This window comes from Pundamilia nyererei, unplaced genomic scaffold (genome assembly GCF_000239375.1).
Source record: "Pundamilia nyererei isolate P.nyererei 1_Seehausen unplaced genomic scaffold, PunNye1.0 scaffold00098, whole genome shotgun sequence".
NCBI lineage: Eukaryota > Metazoa > Chordata > Actinopteri > Cichliformes > Cichlidae > Pundamilia > Pundamilia nyererei.
In genome coordinates, this window is record NW_005187499.1 from 668,441 (window position 1) to 688,101 (window position 19,661).

The window sequence follows — 19,661 nt, forward strand, 5'->3', positions numbered from 1 at the left end:
ACTAAAAACCATGCAATAGAAACAGAATAAAACCATGCAAATAAAACACTCATAAATAAACACTAAAAATCAGAATAAAAACAATATACAAGATAAATACAAATTTCCACTGTGTGACACCAACTAAACCAGAAATCTACAAATCTATTATCTGACCACAATGGCGCTAGAGTGAGCTGCAGCGTGGCCTTTTTATGTTTCAGATATGCAGTTTTAAGTGTTACCTTAGTTATTTACAGCTACCAGCAGCATTTCCTGCAGAAAACTCCTTTCCTTGCAACGTGTCTTGAAGCTAACTTTTGTGAACTTCCATCATAGCATGGAAGGTAAAGGCAAACTTCCATTGTCGATGACTTAACAGCAAACACGTAAACTGAATTATCAAGAGAAAACAAAATTAAACATTAGTATGAATCATTCTAGCTCTTGTGGGTCTAACCACTGAGGGACTTCTCCAGCACACTGATCTAGAGTGGTAAACCAGATAAACCAAAAAAACCACTAGTGAGCTGTCTCTGTGTGAGGTGGAAGATAACATAATCTGTGTCTTAGTCAACACGTTCAAAACTAACAAAATAAATCAAAGTATGGATCAAAGTACGGATTACTTTGATTACTTATAGGATTATTGTAAGTATCTGAAAATGAATGGAATGGAATCTGCAGCAGTACAGCACGGCAGAGATAAACGGATATGAACATTCACACCAAAGTAAAAGAAATCTGCAAAACTGCATCTGTGAAAGAGACAAACATCGTTTGAGGTTATTGCTTCCATCGATGTGGTTCACTGATACGGGCGCTTCCCAGAGAAGCGACCAGAGGCCTAAATGGGTGACTGTTACATTTACAAGAGCCTAACTTGTAATTTGAACAAAAGAATTGCATGTTTCTATCATGAACAGAATTAAATCGTGAGGGATCTGCATAAAATTCAACAACTTAATTTATTCTTTCTTTATTCCATCTCCTATGTGGGTATGAGTTTCTGTGAGTTTGACTCTAGTTATGTGTTTTGTTGTATGTATATCGTCATAAGTCGTGTTTTGTGAGTGTTGTTGCTCATCACAATAATCAGATAGGCTCATGGAGTTTTTAAAAATTGCAGACCTAATATTGCACTCTCCTTGGCATATCAAAACACTAATATGACAAATATTTTACGTACTGTCCCGTCATATGTACTAAATATACTAAAGTAGTGCGCGGCGAGCGTATTCTGGGGAACCTGGACTTGAACGAAGGCGGAAGTTAGTACCAGTGAATCCGCTTGCATTCGTTTTTTCGTCTGTCATCTTCTCGCGATATTACAGTAGACTGACCCTGGTTATTGCAGAGTTGAGTCTCTACGGCAACATAAAAAAGCAGTCCCGACGAGCTGCGGTACTATCGCTCATACATTTCCTTGTCCTGTTGTTATTGAGACCTGACAAACCAGATCCTGCGCGTGCTGTGTTGGACGGTATCATTTTGTACAGGTGAGCGGCTTCGGTTTATTTATTATTTTTATTTTTATTTTTTTTTAACTATGTGCCCTGCTAAATAACTGCACAGGACTGACACTCATGATTTGAGATAGCGTGACAGCGAGCGCGTTACATATAATGTTAATGCACGTCAGTTAGAAGCGCTTTGACATCGTGTTGAACTTTCCTCTGGTAAAATCAACATCAGCTTCGTTGTTAGATTTTTATTGTGCTATCAGGGTAAAGTTCATGTAATCCTTGTGTAAATAGTCTTTTAACTTATTGCAGATATATCAGAGTGATTATCTATTATGATCATCAGTGTTGGTTGTAAACTTCTTATGCAAAATGCTGTGTAACACTGACTGGACCTAAAACACTCATGTAAGGAATGATGTCACTGCTCTTACTTCCAGATAAACTCTGGACAATGGTTCTATTATGCAATCATGTTGCAACGCCTTTTAAAGTTCCAGCTGACTTTTGATCACATGTAACCCTTCATGTTGGGTATTTTGCTCACATGGTGTAATGGATCTCACTGCTGATTGTATATGGTGTTATTACTGCTCCTCCAGACACTGAAGATGTCCCTGTCTGGCTGGGTATGCGTAGTAACTGGTGCCTCCCGGGGCATTGGCAGAGGAATAGCTCTACAGCTGTCTGAAGCAGGAGCCACAGTCTACATCACAGGACGCCAGGAGAAGACTCTGAAGCAAACTGCTGCACAGGTGGGCTTTTAACACTTGGAGTCTTCTAATAATTAGACAGGAAGGCATTTTTAAATGCAGCTTATTGCATCGTGGCTTTCATTTGTGATTAGTGGAGTAAGTTCCGAAGTAAAGCAGATCCTCCCCTCATGTCCCATATCAGTGTTGCAGCTAAAGTGTTGGCTCGTTCTGCTATGTTATTATTTCTTCACTGTTGACACAGGTGATGGAAAGGGGTGGGAACTGTGTACCAGTTATCTGCGATTCCTCAAAGGAGACCGACATTCAAGGACTGTTTGAGCAAATTAGACAGGAACACAACGGCAGACTGGATATACTGGTTAATAATGCCTATTCTGGAGTACAGGTTGGATCACTAATGCTTTATCATTTCCTGGTAGAATTATTTCAGAAGCACCTAATATGGAGTAAATCTGCGTGAATGAAATGACATATGTGCTTTACTTTAACAAAACACGTGGTATTGTTTCAGGATATCTTTGAGAACATGGGTAAGAAGTTCTGGGAAACTGAGCCTTCTATTTGGGATTCCATCAACAACGCAGGTCTCAGGTACTGTGTGCTTGGGTGTTTAATCATGAGATAACTCACTCATTGTGAGCAAACGGCATTCTATCATGTAACAACTGGCCAATACACAGATGCTAGAAAAAAAAAGTTATATATTAATATTATTAATAATATTTGCAGGTCATTAAATGAAATAAGTATTTGATCCTCAAACAAAACTTGAGTACTTGGTGGAGATATCCTCGTTGGCAAGCACAGCAGTAGGATGTTTCTTGTAGGCAATCACCAGGTATACATGCATCTCAGGAGGAATTGTGGCCCACTTCTCTTTACACAAATGACTTCTGTTTGGCAACTCAGAGCTTCAGCTCAGAGATCTGGCGACTAGCTAAGCCACTACGTGACCTTAATGAGCTTCTTATTTAGCCGCTCCTTTGTTGGCTTGGTGGTATTTGGATCATTGTCATGCTGGAAGACCCTTCATGACCCATCTCCAGTGTTCTGTCTGAGGGAAGGAGGTTCTCATTCAGGATTTTACAGTCCACGGTCGTGTCCATTGGCCCCTCATTGCAGTGAAATTGTGTTGCATGTTTAGCAGAAAAACAGCCTCAAAACATAATCTTTCCACCTCTGTGTTTTTGACCATTGGTCACCATCTCTTTGGGTCATATTCCTTATATTTCTTCCTCCAAACACAACGAGACCTTAAGTTTTGGTTTCATCTGACTACAGTACTTCCTCCAAGCTTTATTAGACTCATTAAGGGCCTGTTCATGTGCATTCTTGAGAAGGGCAGATTTCAATTCATTACAGCATAGTGTGTTACCATTGGTGTTCTTGGTGTCTTTTGAGATGATCCACTACATGATCCACTACCATACTGTTCAACTCTTTGGAAGTGAGCAAACTTACAAATTCAGCAGGAGATCACATGATGCACACAATCCAACCTAGAAATGTTTTGAAATAAAGTAAATGGTAGAAATATTATATGACTTACTTAAGTTTTTCGACATCTGGCAGGGGGCACTATTTTTTCTCAGTTTACGCAGCCCGGTTGATGGTGGCTCAAGGTCGGGGTTTGATAGTGACCATTTCTTCTTTTGGAGGGATGCGGTACCTCTTCAATGTGCCATATGGTGTTGGTAAAGCTGCTGTAAGTTGTCTTCTTGATCAAGTATAACATGTGTTACTGATATTACTTTCTGATTGTTTTAAAGGCCTTTATTTTTTGTGGTTTGTTTCCAGTGCGACAGACTGGCATCAGACATGGCTATCGAGCTACGCCGCAGAGGTGTAGCTTCTGTCAGCCTGTGGCCAGGAGCGGTAAAAACAGAACTGGTGTCTCAGTTGATACTGGCGAAAGAGTCACCGTCTAAGGTAGATTCCCTGTAATGAAAACTCCTTTTTCTGGTTGCTGCTTCAATTGTAAGCTAAACTTGTGTTTTTTGCTTTTTTTTCTCCCCAACAGTTTAAAAACGTTTTTGCTGATGGAGAAACCACAGAACTGAGCGGGAAGTGCATTGTTAACATGGCAAAAGGTACAACTTCAGAAATTGGTGCTCACCTCACAGTGAGACTGTTAAATAGACACCAACACCCCCCTGATGGACATTAAAATGTCTTTCTGGGAGTTATTGTTTCTAAGAAACAGATACCTTAAATGCTGAGGAATTCTCAAGAGTATTTTGAAAATGCTTTTTTAAGTGCACGCAAAGAAACCATATTTTGATTTCCTTTTTGCTCGACAGATAAAAATCTGATGTCACTGACTGGGAAAATACTCATGACTTCTGATCTGGCAAGACGCTATGGAATAAAAGATGTCGATGGTAAATTTGTGATTTCTTTTTTAAGATTTGAATATCTTAAACTTCACTACTTGGCGCTTAACAAATCTATTACGCAAGCTTTATGTCCCAGTTGCTCTAACATATCAGTACTGGTAATAAGCAAAATAATTTTGAATGTATGGTCAATCCACCAGTGTGCACAAGCTCTTTAATCGAAATTATATTTGTAATGCTAAAATATAATTATTGTTGTTGTCCATTAACTTTCAAGTGTACTGTTTTACAAAAATCAGAAAAAAATGTAAAGCACATTATTATTTTTTGATTAACAGGCCAAATTACAGTTATTTACTAACATCCTTAAACGGGAAAATTAGTTTTAGTGGTTGAATGTTATGCTTGATTCATTTCTCAGAGAAACCCAGTGTAGCGGCTCAAATTTGGGAATAAACACGTGAATTATTTTGTTATTTTCTTAATAGATACCATAATTTATTTGTTTTAAGCAAGTTTTAGACAGACTTTTAAATATTGGTGGTCTAATAAAGTTTATTAAGAACCGTACTCTGAACTTATTGTCTGCTTACCCACAGGGCGAAGTGTAGCTGATTACACTTCGATTAAATACCTCCTGTCCCAGGTCCCGTACCTGTCCTGGCTGTCGGTTGCCGTGCCCTCATTCGTACGTGTGCCACGCTTCGTGATGACCCTGGCATTCAGCCGGTTCTAAAGATTTCCTACATAAACTCTCTAATGGCAGTGTTGTCTGCAGTCGCCATTTTGTTTACTAACAGTTGAAGGGTGACGAAAGACTTAAGATGAGCACTTTTTTTTAAAGGAATGTTTATCATTTTACATATGTGCACACACACAAACACACACCCCTGTGTAAGTACTTAATGACTGTGATTCTGTGGTGGTGGAGGTAAATGAAGTAAACACAAAGGATGTCCCTGTATAATTTTCCTCAGATGAAGACACAATGTGAAAACCTGAATGTCTTATTATAACTACATATTATGGTTTTCTTATATATTACGAAGCTACGAATGATATTTCAGAAACACAAAAACACTTATTTTTGCATTTTATAAAAACTGTATTACGTATTCTGGACACACAGTACTGCTAATACTGCACCTGGCTGGCTAAATAACAACCAGTTAAATAAATGAGTGCTAACCTGTTGCTGTTTATTTGTTTTGTTTTGTTTTTTCAAAATATCAAAATTGAAAAAAATCTAAATTGAAGATTTTTTACTTTGCAGACATTTAAAAGAATGAAGGCTTAAGTTATCTTGGCTTTACTTGTCCGATCTAGCAGTTATGCCCATCTTTTATAATATTCATGCTTCCAGGTCTGACAAGTGAAGCCAATATGGAAATGCCTTTCTTTCTAATAACCAAGAGGGGGCAACTGTTACATGTAGAAAAACAAGACCTCCTGTGATATTCTATGGTAATACAGCCATTATTTCCCTTGCTCTGTGCCTATGTCAACACTCTCATGGTCCCCAGTAGAATCACAGAGCAGGACAAGCTAGTTTTTAAAATGTGATTGACTCGTCATTAGCCAAAGAACAAACAATCTCCCTAAATTTCACAGTCAGATCCATCCTGTGCTCATGATGCCTAGAAATGCACAGCTTGAGATTTCACAGCAGGACTTCCCTAAGCAAGGACTGATACCACAGAGCTGTGTACTTCCAACTTGTCTGCAGTTGCAAGTATCACAAAGATGGTTTTGAGAATGTTGAACAGTGTTTCTGTGAATTTCATCTGTGGACAGACTTTATTAACACAACAGTGTTACAAGGTGAAGTCACAAAACATGAGAGGTGTGAAACGTGACAGCTGTTCAGAGATAAGTGTAGACCATGAACTCAAGAACTTCAAACACGTGTACATCAGTAAGATAAACCCTTACTTCTGTTGTTAGTTTGCGAGTTCACACAGAGCCACTTTAAAAATATATATACCGAAATCAAGTCTGTGCAATGCGAGTTGTTGTGTTTACTAAATATTAAATATTCAGTGAACTGTTCTACTTCATTTCTCTGTGTTTCGTTAACTTGTAAACCCACAGATGGCCAAAGGTAAGGATTCTAAATAGTTTGTAAAACCAGGATCAAAGAGCCGGTTCCTAACGGGAGTTCCTGGAAGAGAAAACAAACAAAAAAAGATGCTGACGAGAAGTACTCCAAGTCAGGCGGGGAGACTTGATGGATGACCAAATGATCAAATTTACCAACATGACTGTAGTCGGAAATCACATCAAATTTTTGTCGGCCGCTTAGGACAGCGGGAGGGCGGAGGGGAGCTCTGATGGGTGGTTGACGTGAAACTGTTTAGCCTACTGTTAGTGATATATTATACAGGCGCTTCCTCCCTCCAATCCAAGGCCTGCTTTTCATGGACTGGCACACCCACACCCCGCCGTCACTGTTGGAGAGTCAGTTGGGCCTTCTGGTCTTCCTGGTCCTCAGCTCCGCCTCGCCTCGATCTGGCCGGACAGGGGAACCACTTCACAGTTAAAGAACAAAAGCAACAACGGGAGGACCGAGTGGCACGAAATAACGGCGGCTCGGATTGAGAGTCTCACGGATTGGAGCTTTGTGCCGTCTTCGGCAGGAATTAGCCGACGACTGAACTCCTAGAAAACGCGACAAACTTGGTCGCCTCGGATCTTTGTATCCTGACCGTAATCCGTCGAGGTGCTTGATAAATAAGACAAGGGTCAAACAAACGGACGGACGGTATCGTTTCCCAGCTCTGCCTTTAAACTTCGGCCATATAAAGCGAGGTGCCAGGGGGGAAACCTGATTTTCTTGGCTTTTCCTTTCGCTCAAACGGACCTCGGGAATAAAAAAAAGGGCTTGTTTGGCATTTTTTGGTAAGTTTATTTTTATGTTTCACTGAAGCGTGTCTGACGACGAAGTGCGCCTGTGCAGTGTGAAGCGTTTTAGTTAGTACGCCATAAAGAGGGGGGGAGACGCTGGACTGCTATTGTAGCTGACACGGTCAACATTTTTGAACTTTTGGAGCTTTTTCTTCCGCGAAAACAAAAACATGGTGTCTAAACTCCCAACGGTTTAGCGGGTAGGGGGATGAGTAAGACATGAAATATATATTTTTAAAAAAAAAGATTGTGGGGGTCGCCACATGATCTCATCCCCGTGGGTTTAGTCTACCACCAATGAGTAATTCAGTGATTCCATAATTGTTAGCTAATGTTTGTGTTACACTTCAGCATTTCTTTTGTGGTTCAGGCGACCTAATCGCCGGCAGTGGCGTAACCTCGCAACTAAATGCGCAACTATTGCTCTTCCAAATAAAGATTAGAGCCTTCCAAATTAAGAGTAGCCTTCATATTATGAAACTGTACGTTGTGAGGTGTCTCCACCCCTGATTGATATAATTGAATAAAGACTGCAGTGGGACAAAATGTCAAACAGTGGTCTAGCACTTATACTGAATCACTGTTTCATGTATGTAATAGAAGCTTTTGTGAATAGTTGGAAGCAACACCTGTTGCTTAAAAGCAATTTGCTAATAATGGTATTAATCACCTTAGAACTACTTTAACTAGGAATATTTGATTGTTAATAGTGTGTCTGGACTTAGACTCGAGTACGACAATGCAAATGTTTTGGTGGCTGCCTTTGTGAAGAGGCTACACTTATCTCTTCGAACTGAGAACTTGGAAGTGGAACAAAGCCTGAGTGGGAAGGGGCGAGAAAGCAGACTGTGATGGATTGCTCATTCTGCCCCCACCCTTTGCGGCCAGTCCCCCCACTCATACAAAACAAAAGTCAGCCATCACACTCTGGGGGAGGGGAGACCCAGTCTGGATAGAGTGTACCACTAGTTTCATTGAGAGTTCAGAATAAGGAGAGCAGGGTGGGGGTGGCAGCTGTCCCATAATTGACTTTGAGAATGAATGAGAACATGGCGATCTTAAAACATCTGAGTCTGTACTCTTGAGAGGACGTAGGCCTTCCTTTTGCGATGATCTCGTCTTTAGTTTAAACAGTTTGGCAGCTGGGAAAAGCACAATACTAAATTATGGTTTCTGATTCTTTTCTAGGTGAAAGCACACATTTTGATAGCCCAGATGGCTACATACACTGAACATAACGGCAGACATGGACTACCTTTGGACATGAAGGAGATGCTAGAAGAAAAAGTAAAGACAGAATGTGAAGAAAACCTTGAATCCAAATGCTCATCCAAGGATTTGCGTGACTCTCCCTGCTCAGCTGAAAGCAACACAAGTGGGGTGGCTAGTTTCACCACCAACCACAACTCTGTTGTGTGCCTGCCTCTAGTGTCAGAGGGACTGAAACTGGTATGGACACAGTCTGATCAGACCCGTGAACTCGACACCATCCCAGAGCTGGTCAAAGCCTTCAACTTATTTCCCTACCCGTCGTCTCGGGAGGTTAGCGCTCTAGCCCGGGTCTGTGCCTTGCCACTGGACAAAGTTAAAGTGTGGTTTATGGTGCAGAGAATTAAATATGGAATTAGCTGGTCCTCGGAAGAAATTGAGGAGACACGGCGAAAGCTGGCAGTGCCGGAGCTTTGTGATGACTCAATTGAAACAAATGAGGAAGACAAAATGGAAAACAACACAAGTTATGAGGAATTGATAATTGAAGACAAGGATAGTGAAGAAGAGGGGAGTGCTCTTTCTAACTACCCACCTCAGACAAACGGCCCAAAGTGTGAGTCACTAGATTCATACAAGCCAGCCAAATCCAGCACACCGTGTTTCAGCTCAACCCTCCCACCGCCTCAGGATTCGTACTTCTACCACCCACCAGCAGACACGCCAGCAGCCGATGTTTCCTTTGACCTTTCAGACTCTTCTCCACGACAGCACCGCCATGGACGCTACAAAAAGTCTAAAGCTCAGCTTGCTGCCCTTCGCAAAAGTTTTCTAAGAGAGAACTGGCCTGCAGAGGCAGAGCTTAGACGCTTGCAGGAAGAAACGGGGCTGAGCCGTAACGACATTCGTAAATGGTTCAGTGACAGTCGTTACCAGCTGCGCGTCGGTCGAGGAAGCCTGGCAGCAGCCCAGAACTTTTCTCAGCAAGCTGCTGTGGGAAGTAAACATGATCAACAGTCTCAGCCTCTTCCACTTATTACTCAAAAGTCTCGTCAGCTGAATGGGGCGAAAGGCCATGAGCCAGCACGTAGCAATGGGATTAGAAATTCACACTTCTTCCAGACCTTTTTGTCAAATAGCCTGGAGGCATTTGGGGAAAGGGTTCTTGAGGCACAAGGGCACGATGTTATTGAGGATCTTTCAGGGGAAGGAGACACTTTCAAAGATGAGGAACAGTGTGATGAACGACCCTTACAGTTGACAAAGACTTGCAAGATTGAGCCAGATGTTCCCCTGGAACCATTAAGTATATCCAAATACTCTCCTTATTCTTCCCCCTCAGACAGCCCACCATTGTCTGTCTCACCTAACAAACCATTTTCAAACAAAATCACCACATCAAAGAAGCTAGGCCAGTCAGCCAAAACCAGTCCCTCCACATCTACATCCCCTGCCCTCACTCCTGCTGGGCGACCAAGAAAGACCAAGGAGCAGTTGGATGTGTTAAAGCAGCATTTCTTGCGTTGCCAATGGCCTAAGAGTGAAGACTACACTGAACTTGTTAAGCTTACTGGTTTGCCGCGGGCAGATGTTATTCAGTGGTTTGGGGACACACGCTATGCTGTCAAAAATGGCCAGCTGCGCTGGGTAAAGGGGGTCCGTGATCAGTTCTTGGCAGAGCTGGCTTCCCAGCAAAGCAGCTGCGGTTTAACAAACGGAAGTGGAACAGCCTCTCGGCCCGGGGGTAGCCGTAAACGAAAATCTCAAGCAAATGGAAGGAGTGCAGATTCCCCAGATATCCAGCCATTGGTTAACTATTACCTTTCAAATGGCACACTACATGAAAAAGACCTTGATTCTCTATGCAAGAAATCGAGAATGAGCTACCAGCAGGTGCGGGATTGGTTTGCAGCTCAGGACGTTGGGGAAACTGAGCAGGAATCTATTGTTGTTACTTAATAACATTTCTACAAGTTGAGGTGCTCTTCAAATAATTTGCACCATGAAGCATAAATATTACTTTGGTTAATATTGCTTTAACTGAGCAGGTTTGTAACATTCAGTCTTCCCACTACAAGCCCAAAGTGAGGTTTGTGTTTTATATGTGCTGCATTCCCTGCTTTCCCTAATATATTTGGACTTGAAATACCATTGTGCTGCCTACATTACTGTAAATAGCGCAGCAACTTGTACACTGGTTTGCTTTATTTTTTGAGCTTATTATTTTTGTTTAGATATCACTACAGAATTTCTAGTATATTATGTAGTTTTATAATTTAAATTGGTTGTACATTTGGTACCTGACTGTAGCAAACAACCTACTGCTCCATAAAATGTCTACATTGACAAATTTGTTGACTGATCACTGTGTGTAACCATTCCTTTATAGCCAACAAGTCCTCATCATGAAAAGCACACTGGACATGCACACTTTAAATTGACGTCTTGCACTTTGGTTTATGATCCTGCTGCCGTTATGTTAATTAAATCCAATTATTTCACAGAACATAAATTCCTAATTGTACAGTGTTGTTCTTGATACTTTTAAACTCCTCACTTTTCTTTTTAAGTTACAGAAAATACAGCTAAATTTAATAGCTACAGCGTATTTTTGAAACACATTCCTCAATATCCATTTAGTCTCTCTGCTGTAATTCTTAGTAAATAAATAGCTTGCATACAAGTGCACCTTTGTGACAGTAACAGTCAACAGTACTAAGAAGCAGCAGACACATCAATGGCATACAAACACCAACCCACTCATTGATTCAGTTTTGGGTTTGTTTTGTTTTTTTCTTTGGTTCCACCCCCCACCCCTATTCTGTCTTAGTAGTTAACTTTCAGGTTTATAATATAGACAAAAACAGTACTGTGTAATCCAAAGAAGTTTTGTTTTTCAGATAACATTATTATTCATAACCCAAGCATTATCAAATTGTCTTATCAGTTTATGTATTTATTAGTTATTTCCTTCATGGCTGTGTTTGAGAGATGAAAAATGTTTTAGTTGACATACCAAGAATGAAGTGGGCTTTAAACAGAGTCCGTTTAGTTTCTTAGAAATGCCTGGACAAAGGCTGGAAATGTTACGAGGCAGTGTGCATCACTTTGTTTTGTCATCCTGTTAGTCAGGAAAAAGCTAATGTGTCATACTTTGGGGAAATGTTCATAACATGTAGTGTCCTCCTTGGTTGATGTTCTCTTTTTTTTTTCCCCCCTTGTTGGAAAACTTCTTATTTGCACATTTGTGTCACTGGAAACCAGTAAAGCATTGACCTTTATAACTGTGTGCAAAGTCTTTTGTTGTTGTTGTTCAATGTACTCTATGAATATATCTGACTATTTATTTTTAATCCATGTTAAGTTTTGTTGTGAGTGTGAACCACGTGAAATTAATGCATCAGCAGTGTACTTGCAGAAAGATTACGATGACTCCAACTAAGTTGTCAGTTTAATTCCTTAACAGAACAACATAGTAATATCAACTTCCATTAAAAGTAAAACAATGTATACATGCCTTTTTTGTTATCAGGGCAAAACCACACAACAATTTCATAGTCCTAATGCACAAATCTCAACTAATGAACGCATCCAGGGGTGTAAATAGACATTTAATCAGTGCCTAGGTGACTGAACTGATAATCCACTTATGAACTGTAAAAGACCAGGAGTCTGGGTTCTGGGGATGAAAATGAACTGACTCAGTAACATGTGAAAATATCAAAAGCTTTTATAAATCTGCTACAATGTTTGATAAAAGTTAGAATTTGTAAGTAGCTGCCAGGTAACTTTTCCCTCACCTGGTAGGTGTGCTTAATGATGTAGGTGTTCCTTTTTAAAACAAAGAGAAAGATTTTGATTGGGGATTGGAGGCACACAGTATCCAATTTGATACAGCACATTTTCCAGTTTGATCACAGCATCCATGGCAGAGCTAAAAGAGTGTGTTTGCAGCCACACTTACTGTATTCATGAAGAGAACTATGGCTGGAAACTGAAGCAGCTGATCCAGGAGTCTGACAAAAGACAAGCACAAGAAAGTTTCCTTTGGTTTTTAATTTTGTAACTTCAACATTCTAAATGGAACCTTCAGTAGTTTTAATAGCAAAATACTTGATGTACTTGTTAAAGCTGATTTTTGGTAATGAGTGAAAAAAAACTTTCAGGTTTTATATCTCAAGGAAGCTCGTTTTTTATCATGGAGGTACCATGAAGGAAAACACCATTCCCTTATTTTATCAGCAACTCAGCCACTTCAACAATTGCGTACAGGTCCATAGACAGACTTATATGTTCACAGGTTTAGTCAAATCTTTAGTAATTTCAAACACATAATCCCCCCCCCCCAAAAAAAAAAACAAAAAACAAACAAACCCCAAAACAATTCAACAACAAACAAACAAGCAAAAACATTTAGATCATTAAGTGTGACTGCCTGGTTTATAGTCGGCTGTGGGCACAGACAGCTGGAGAAACGACAGCTGATTAGACATTCCTGCTTTACATCTGGGCACACGTGTGCCTGATGCATAGTAATGTAAATTCTCCACAGATGAGTCTCCACAGACACAGAAACCCCCCCTCAAAAAACAGACAGGCATGTGGACCCTCGTGCTTATTGTATGTCACAGACACCTAAGTGTCCCAAGACTCAGGGACACAGAAAGTAGAAAACCCGCTTTTAAGCTGTGCCTTTTAGCTTCATAGTTCAACTAACCCTTCCAGGCAGCTCTTATTTGTGTGGTGACAGTAGATGAGACAACACATTAGGTTTATTAACAGTTGTAGCTCAAATCCGTGATGTTTAAAACAAGGAAGGGGGTTAATTTAAGCCCAGCTGGGCTTGAAATACACTTGTGTAAACCCTAAAGATGATGTTGATGATGAAGATGGTAAGTTTATGCCTTGAGAACAGAAACTGCTGCTTGGCAGTTAAAGCTGGTGCCTGAAAATGCTCACAAAGCTGACTGCATTCAACATTATTTACGAAACAGATGAGAACAAATTATTAGCTCTCCTATGAAATTTAACCTACTAGGACCTGGCATCCACATATATAGACATCACATTTTGGGTTGTCAAGACCAGTGGTTCTCAAACTTTTGTGAGTTTGAGAACCACTGGTCAGTGAGTACCACATCATAAAATATATGGCTCTTGAAGTACCACCCTTACGGCCGAAATTGAAGTACAGTAGTATAGGCCTATTTAACACCACATACAGTTTACACAAGACAATTTTATTTCTTATATGAATGTTATTTATTTTAACTGTCATAAACAGGATGTGACGAGTGATAATAATAACAACTGTACTGTATTAAAACATTCACAGCAGGTGGGATATCCAATCTTTAAGTGAAGACCTGATGAAACCTGCGATGAAACGATGTAACGACAGCCCAGCCCATGCAGCAGTATATTAATGACTAGCCTTATATTGCAGTTGTTCTCCTGTCTGAAGTTTGGTCCATTTACTGGAGTTCAACTTCAGTAACCCTACAAACACCACTGCTGTTTAGTTTTCTGTCTTCATTTATGTCGGAAGTGATAGCAGAGCTGTATGTCTTAATTTTTGCTGTGGCGGTTAAGCTGCTGAACCTCCTTCGTGGTTCGTGCACGTCAAAGCTCACTTTGCTCTTCGTGGCGTTTCAGCCGACGACACGAAATAGCATCATGTGGTGGCCTCGCTGTCTACCCGCTGTGTGATGACCCTCCTCCAGGATCCGCCCACCCAAGCGAAATACACCGCTCTCAAGGCTCTTCTGGCTCCGGCTCCCAGAAGAGCCTCGGGAACTTTCGTGTCATCTTTGCATACCTCTACAATGGTATATTATTTAATCTTTAAAAAACTGGGAGATTTCCCACATACCACCAGAGAGAGCCCAAGTACCACTAGTGTACCACTCTGTGTACCAAACTGTGGTACGCGGTACGCGTACCACAGTTTGAGAACCACTGGTCTAGACCACAATACTAAATTTTGCTCTACAAGGGCCTGATATCCACTTACAAGGACATTATACTGCCACTGTTCTATTGAAATTTAAAACGAATGTCCTCATATCATTTTTCTCAGAAACTACATCAGGTAAAAAGATAATTCTTTATTTTTACATTCATCATGTCCCAATCAGTCCAAATCGCAAAGAGATATTAAAAATGCATGCCATGAAAGAGTCTGGGTCTTAGGAGCTTAAAGTAAATTTTTCTGAGAATCCTTTTTAAAGGCTTGAAACTTTCCTTTTTGATAGTTTATAGTAAGGGCTGGATTAGGTGACCCAGAATCCTCCCTTCGTTATGCTGCACTGGTGGGCTTCCCATGATGGGCTGAGTGTTTCTTCGTCACTCACCTTTCCCCCTCACTATGTGTTTGCACACCACTCTGCATTTAATTATTAGTCATTATTCCTCTCTGGCTCTCTTCCACAGCGCAATTTTTGCCCCGTCCTTCTCCCCTTATTTCCAATCAGTCGCGGCATATAAAGTGCCTCAAGGTGACTTTTGTGATTTGGTACCATATAAATAAAATACAATTTATCTGAGTAACTGACTATTAGCTATTATAAGGAGAGGTAATAATGCTGATCTGGTAGTTTTTGGTGTCTGTGATGTAATTGTGTTTCTGTGTGCAAAATAAAATAATGTAGGGATCCTAAATAAAATTAGAAAGTTTGAATAAGCTGTGATAGAAATGCATTTCTTTGTTTAACAGCACTTGGGAAATTATTTAAAAAAAATTGTAAATTTTCATAGGAGAGCAAATAATTATAAAATAATAAATATATAATAATAGTTGTATTATATAGGTTTATTATTATTATAATATAATCATAGTTGTCAAACTCAATCTAATACTTTTTACCTTACAGTTATTTTTTAAGACAAACATGTCTTGATATATTTTCACTTTTGATCTGCATTTCCTTCACAAGTGCACTGCGAGCACACATTTATATGAAATTTTACTAGGATATATTTGGTCATTAAATTTAGGTTCAATAAAATAATACACTGGGTAAAACTGGAGACTTACATTGAGGGAGAGACTAGGACCTCTGTGCATGTTCCACCTCTGGGACTCTGCTGAGCCTATATGACTGACACACATATATCATATTTGAACAGTCACATGATACAAAGAAAGAAATCAACTACAACATGACAATAAGATGCTTACCTCATGGTTCTTGAAAGAGGCGTAACTAGAAAAAAAAGAAAAACACAAGCTCAACATGAACATGAACCAGAAACGATTAAACTAAGCATCAGCGGTCAAACTGTAACACTTCAATCAACACAAATCACTGGGGTTACCTGGGGAGGTGACAGCCACAGGGAGGGACATCCTCTGAGTTCTGTAAATGAATGGGTTATTACTGCTTCATTTAAAAACTACAAATGAAGTGAACATGTTAAAATGAAAAAGAACTTTTACCCTTCAGTTTGAAATTGTCCTGGAGAGAGCTGCAGAGCAAAAGAAGACACTAATTCATTCAGATGAATCTTTTTGGTACTCTTGTTTTAAAAATTAGGCTTTTGAAGACTTACCCTCCATTGTGAAAGTGGCTTTTTCAATTCCATAGTTTCTTTCTTCACCTCTAAAAGCTGCTTTTTTAAGTCAGCATTCTCTCTTTGCAGGTCTGAGAGTTGCCTTGGAATAAGAGAAGAAGAAGAAAAACACTGCGGTTGGATGGTTTTATTTACACTGCCACAGAGGAAATAATAGCAGACATTAAAATCACCTGTAACTCTGCTCGGTGACTTCTTTAAGGCGTCTTTCCAATTCAGCAGACTTGTGCTTGAATTGTGCCATGACTCTCTCCATCTGCATCTGCTGAAAGATGACAATCTGGGAACATGAAGACATTGTTACTAAATGATAATTCTGTGAAAAATGAACAAATCAAGTTTGACTAGTGGGCAATAGCTCAGAGATTCCCAAATAATCATAGCAGAGAGATGCATTTCATTTTTCAATCTGTAGCTAATGACATACCAAGTTAATAGTAATTGACTGCATACACTGGCATTTAACAACCCGCTATAACAATTAAAAGGCACAGAGGCAATGGGGCTTGAAGTGGCACGATCTGATGTCGTCGTGTTGGTGTTGTTCCCACATCATCATAATAAATGTTGTTCCAGGTTCAACATTGCAAGTGACCAATCACATTGTTGTGACGTAATACTTTTGCGGGTTTGGAAAAAACACTGTAAATAAAAATCTACATAACTTGCGAGAAACCGCCTCTGTCCGCCGATCCAGCAATTTGAATTCTTTGCATTTCAGGATGCTGTTCTTTAATAAACGGTAAGCATTATACATATTGTCCTTGCAACATTGGAATTTCATAAATGAATGAATGGCTTGGCTTGCAAAAGTATTACGTCACAACAATGTGATTGGTCACTTGCAATGTTGAACCTGAAACAACATTTATTATGATGATGTGGGAACAACACCAACACAACAATATCAGATCATCCCTTGAAGTGCATGCTGCCTGGCAGGGACAGACCTGACACATGTGCTCTAGCCGTGATTGGATGAGCTTCACTGGGTCGTTGAAAAACATTTTTTCCTGCGGCTTCATCTGAAGCAGAAATACATCCACATGACAAAGAATGTTGGATGTCTGAATTAAAGTGAAACAGTAAGCTGCTCTGATTACGTCAGACTCACCAACCTCATTGATAGCCAGATAGCTGCAGCTGGCCCCACATACAGTGCACGGATCTAAAGCAGATGGGGAGGGGGAGGGGTTTTAGCAGCCTCAAACTTTGAGTTGCACTGCATCACAGTGGAGACATACTCATGAGGAAGTCTAGTTACAGCTCAGAAGCAAATGAACTCTCTCACTTGATTTAACGCATGCTTCACAGAAAACGTGGCCACAGCTGGACGCGGCAAACGTGGATCCTCTTCTTTTGAAGCACTGGTTACAGTGGAACCAGACCATTTTTGTGTGTTTCCTAAACACACACATACACACAAAACAATCAAACAGACACAAGGTTATTGCCCAGTTTACTGGCCCTTATTTACCTTTTGAGCCAGAATAAACTGTTGCACACCCACCTGTCTTTAATAGTTTCATGGGACTCTTAAAAAAACAGCTGCGATCTTATTATCTGCAAGACCCCCATCAGTGCAAAATTTTATACCACACTCTTTTTGTACAGCTTTTTTTTTCCCGTCCTCATATTACACACTGGTAGCTGCAGGTAGTCCAACTTAGAAACAGAACTTATGTGTTGTCTTGCACACAACTCAAAATTACTCACATGAAATAATTACATAAAAGCCAAACCAGAGTTCAAAGGTAGGAAGGATAAAAGGTGATGGAAAAGGAGTAGCATGAGAAGAGGAAGCCCAAGAATAGTAATTTCAGATGAAACATGTCCAACTGTGGTAGAGCATGTTTTTCTTCTGGGAGTGGTTGGTTAACAAAACATTTTGAGGGGATTTTTTATTTCCTTCTGTGTATGCTTTAACGTCATTCCTGCGTGTACAGTGGAATCTTCTTTTTTTTTTACTTTATTAATCAAAATACTCAGTCTGCAGAGGCTTTCACGAGAGACGTCAGGATTTTATTCGAGCTTAACAATGCATATTTCAGTCTTTATATTAACTTATCAATTTGTATCCCTTCATTAAAAAAAATACTGAACAGAAGTAATTTAAAAATATATTCTCAATGAATCCCTCTCAGTTTCCTCAATTACTCACTACAAAGGTGACTCTGACATTAAGCTAAAAAAATGGCTTTACTCACTGAAAACTAAGTTAAACTCAAACTGTCACAAAGTATTAGCTTGCTAGCTAATTAGCTTAAGTTGTAGAAAACGGCGCTCAATCAGCCAAACAACTGGAAACACTGGACACTGGCAAAACACTAAAAGAAAGGACCCTCATATTGGCTTCCTTTTTTTTTTTAGGTGTCTTTCTAACCTTACCTGCTACACGGAGCCACTGCTTTGACACAGGAGCAGTTAGCTCAGCAGTCCCCGCCTCGGGAACCCGGTCTGTGTTGTGATTGGCTAATGAATGGTGACGTACGTGAAGTCTGTATCACGTACACTTTCTCTTCAAACCAAGATCCGAAGTGGAAACGTTTAGAATAAGACCGTGCTAGGATTTACTATACACAAGTTCTGCTTCTCAAACAGCAGTCAAGGATATCATGCCTACCATCTCCAGTTTAATCACTGTTTGGCTATAAATATTCGGAAGAATTTCCTGTCCGATTAATAAGACGTGAGGAACACGGGGACGCTGTGAAACTTGTAAGTGCCCTCTGTTCCCAGGAATCTCTCTAGAAATACACTGCTCAAAAAAGAACGGGAACACAAAAATAAGACATCCTAGATCTGAATAAATGAAATATTCTTATTAAATACTTTGTTCTTTACACCGTTGAATATGCTGACAACAAAATCACAAAAATTTTCAATGGAAATCATATTTAGCAACCCATGGAGGTTTGGATTTGGAGTCACACTCAGTATGAAAGTGGAAAAACACACTACAGGCTGATGCAACTTTAATGTAATGTCCTTAAAACAAGTCAAAATGAGGCTCAGTGTGTGTGGCCTCCACTTGCCTGTATGACCTCCCTACATCGCTTGGGCATGCTCCTGATGAGCTGGCAGATGATCTCCTGAGGAATTCCCCAGACCTGGGCTAAAGTTCCTGCCAACTCATGGACAGTCTGTGGTGCAACGTCGCGTTGGTGGATGGAGCAAGACGTGTCCAAGAGTGCTCAATTGGATTCAGGTCTGGGAACGGGCAGGCCAGTCCGTAGCACCAATGCCTTTTTCTTGCAGGAACTGCTGACACTCCAGCCACATGAGGTCTAGCATTGTCTCACATTAGGAGGAACCCAGGGCCAACTGCACCAGCATATGGTCTCCAAAGTGTTCTGATGATCTCCTCTCTCTACCCAATGGCAGTCAGGCTACCTCTGGCGAGCACATGAGTCAGTTTCTGATTGTTTGAGCAGAGACACACACACACACTACCTGAGCCACTTGTAGACGCCAGCTCATGC

General features: G+C 40.3%; 3 protein-coding genes and 1 long non-coding RNA gene across 4 annotated transcripts; 2 read left to right on the top strand and 2 right to left on the bottom strand.

Annotated features, from left to right (window-relative positions):
• Nucleotides 1-1,321: 1,321 nt before the first annotated feature.
• Nucleotides 1,322-5,688, top strand: dhrs1 (dehydrogenase/reductase (SDR family) member 1). Its single transcript, XM_013912694.1, has 9 exons — nucleotides 1,322-1,478; nucleotides 2,045-2,197; nucleotides 2,400-2,543; nucleotides 2,670-2,749; nucleotides 3,731-3,863; nucleotides 3,956-4,087; nucleotides 4,179-4,248; nucleotides 4,459-4,539; nucleotides 5,094-5,688. The coding sequence occupies exons 2-9, from the start codon at nucleotides 2,054-2,056 to the stop codon at nucleotides 5,228-5,230; spliced, it is 921 nt and encodes a 306-aa protein (XP_013768148.1). The 5' UTR covers nucleotides 1,322-1,478; nucleotides 2,045-2,053; the 3' UTR covers nucleotides 5,231-5,688.
• Nucleotides 5,689-6,780: 1,092 nt separating this feature from the next.
• On the top strand, nucleotides 6,781-11,888 carry homeza (homeobox and leucine zipper encoding a). The gene is made up of 2 exons (XM_013912721.1): nucleotides 6,781-7,392; nucleotides 8,587-11,888. Exon 2 carries the CDS (start codon nucleotides 8,614-8,616, stop codon nucleotides 10,564-10,566), a length of 1,953 nt encoding a protein of 650 aa, XP_013768175.1. The 5' UTR covers nucleotides 6,781-7,392; nucleotides 8,587-8,613; the 3' UTR covers nucleotides 10,567-11,888.
• A 152-nt stretch (nucleotides 11,889-12,040) lies between these two features.
• LOC106456315 (uncharacterized) lies at nucleotides 12,041-15,814 on the bottom strand. Its single transcript, XR_001290462.1, has 5 exons — nucleotides 15,788-15,814; nucleotides 15,644-15,707; nucleotides 12,572-12,623; nucleotides 12,408-12,438; nucleotides 12,041-12,286 (listed from the first exon to the last, which is right to left on the bottom strand). It is a non-coding gene; the product is annotated as an uncharacterized LOC106456315 (long non-coding RNA).
• Nucleotides 15,815-15,901: 87 nt separating this feature from the next.
• Nucleotides 15,902-18,675, bottom strand: LOC102193581 (RING finger protein 212B). Its single transcript, XM_013912688.1, has 8 exons — nucleotides 18,568-18,675; nucleotides 17,471-17,583; nucleotides 17,294-17,347; nucleotides 17,130-17,204; nucleotides 16,353-16,459; nucleotides 16,159-16,261; nucleotides 16,046-16,074; nucleotides 15,902-15,965 (listed from the first exon to the last, which is right to left on the bottom strand). Exons 3-8 carry the CDS (start codon nucleotides 17,300-17,302, stop codon nucleotides 15,902-15,904), a joined length of 387 nt encoding a protein of 128 aa, XP_013768142.1. The 5' UTR covers nucleotides 17,303-17,347; nucleotides 17,471-17,583; nucleotides 18,568-18,675.
• Between the last annotated feature and the right edge of the window lie 986 nt (nucleotides 18,676-19,661).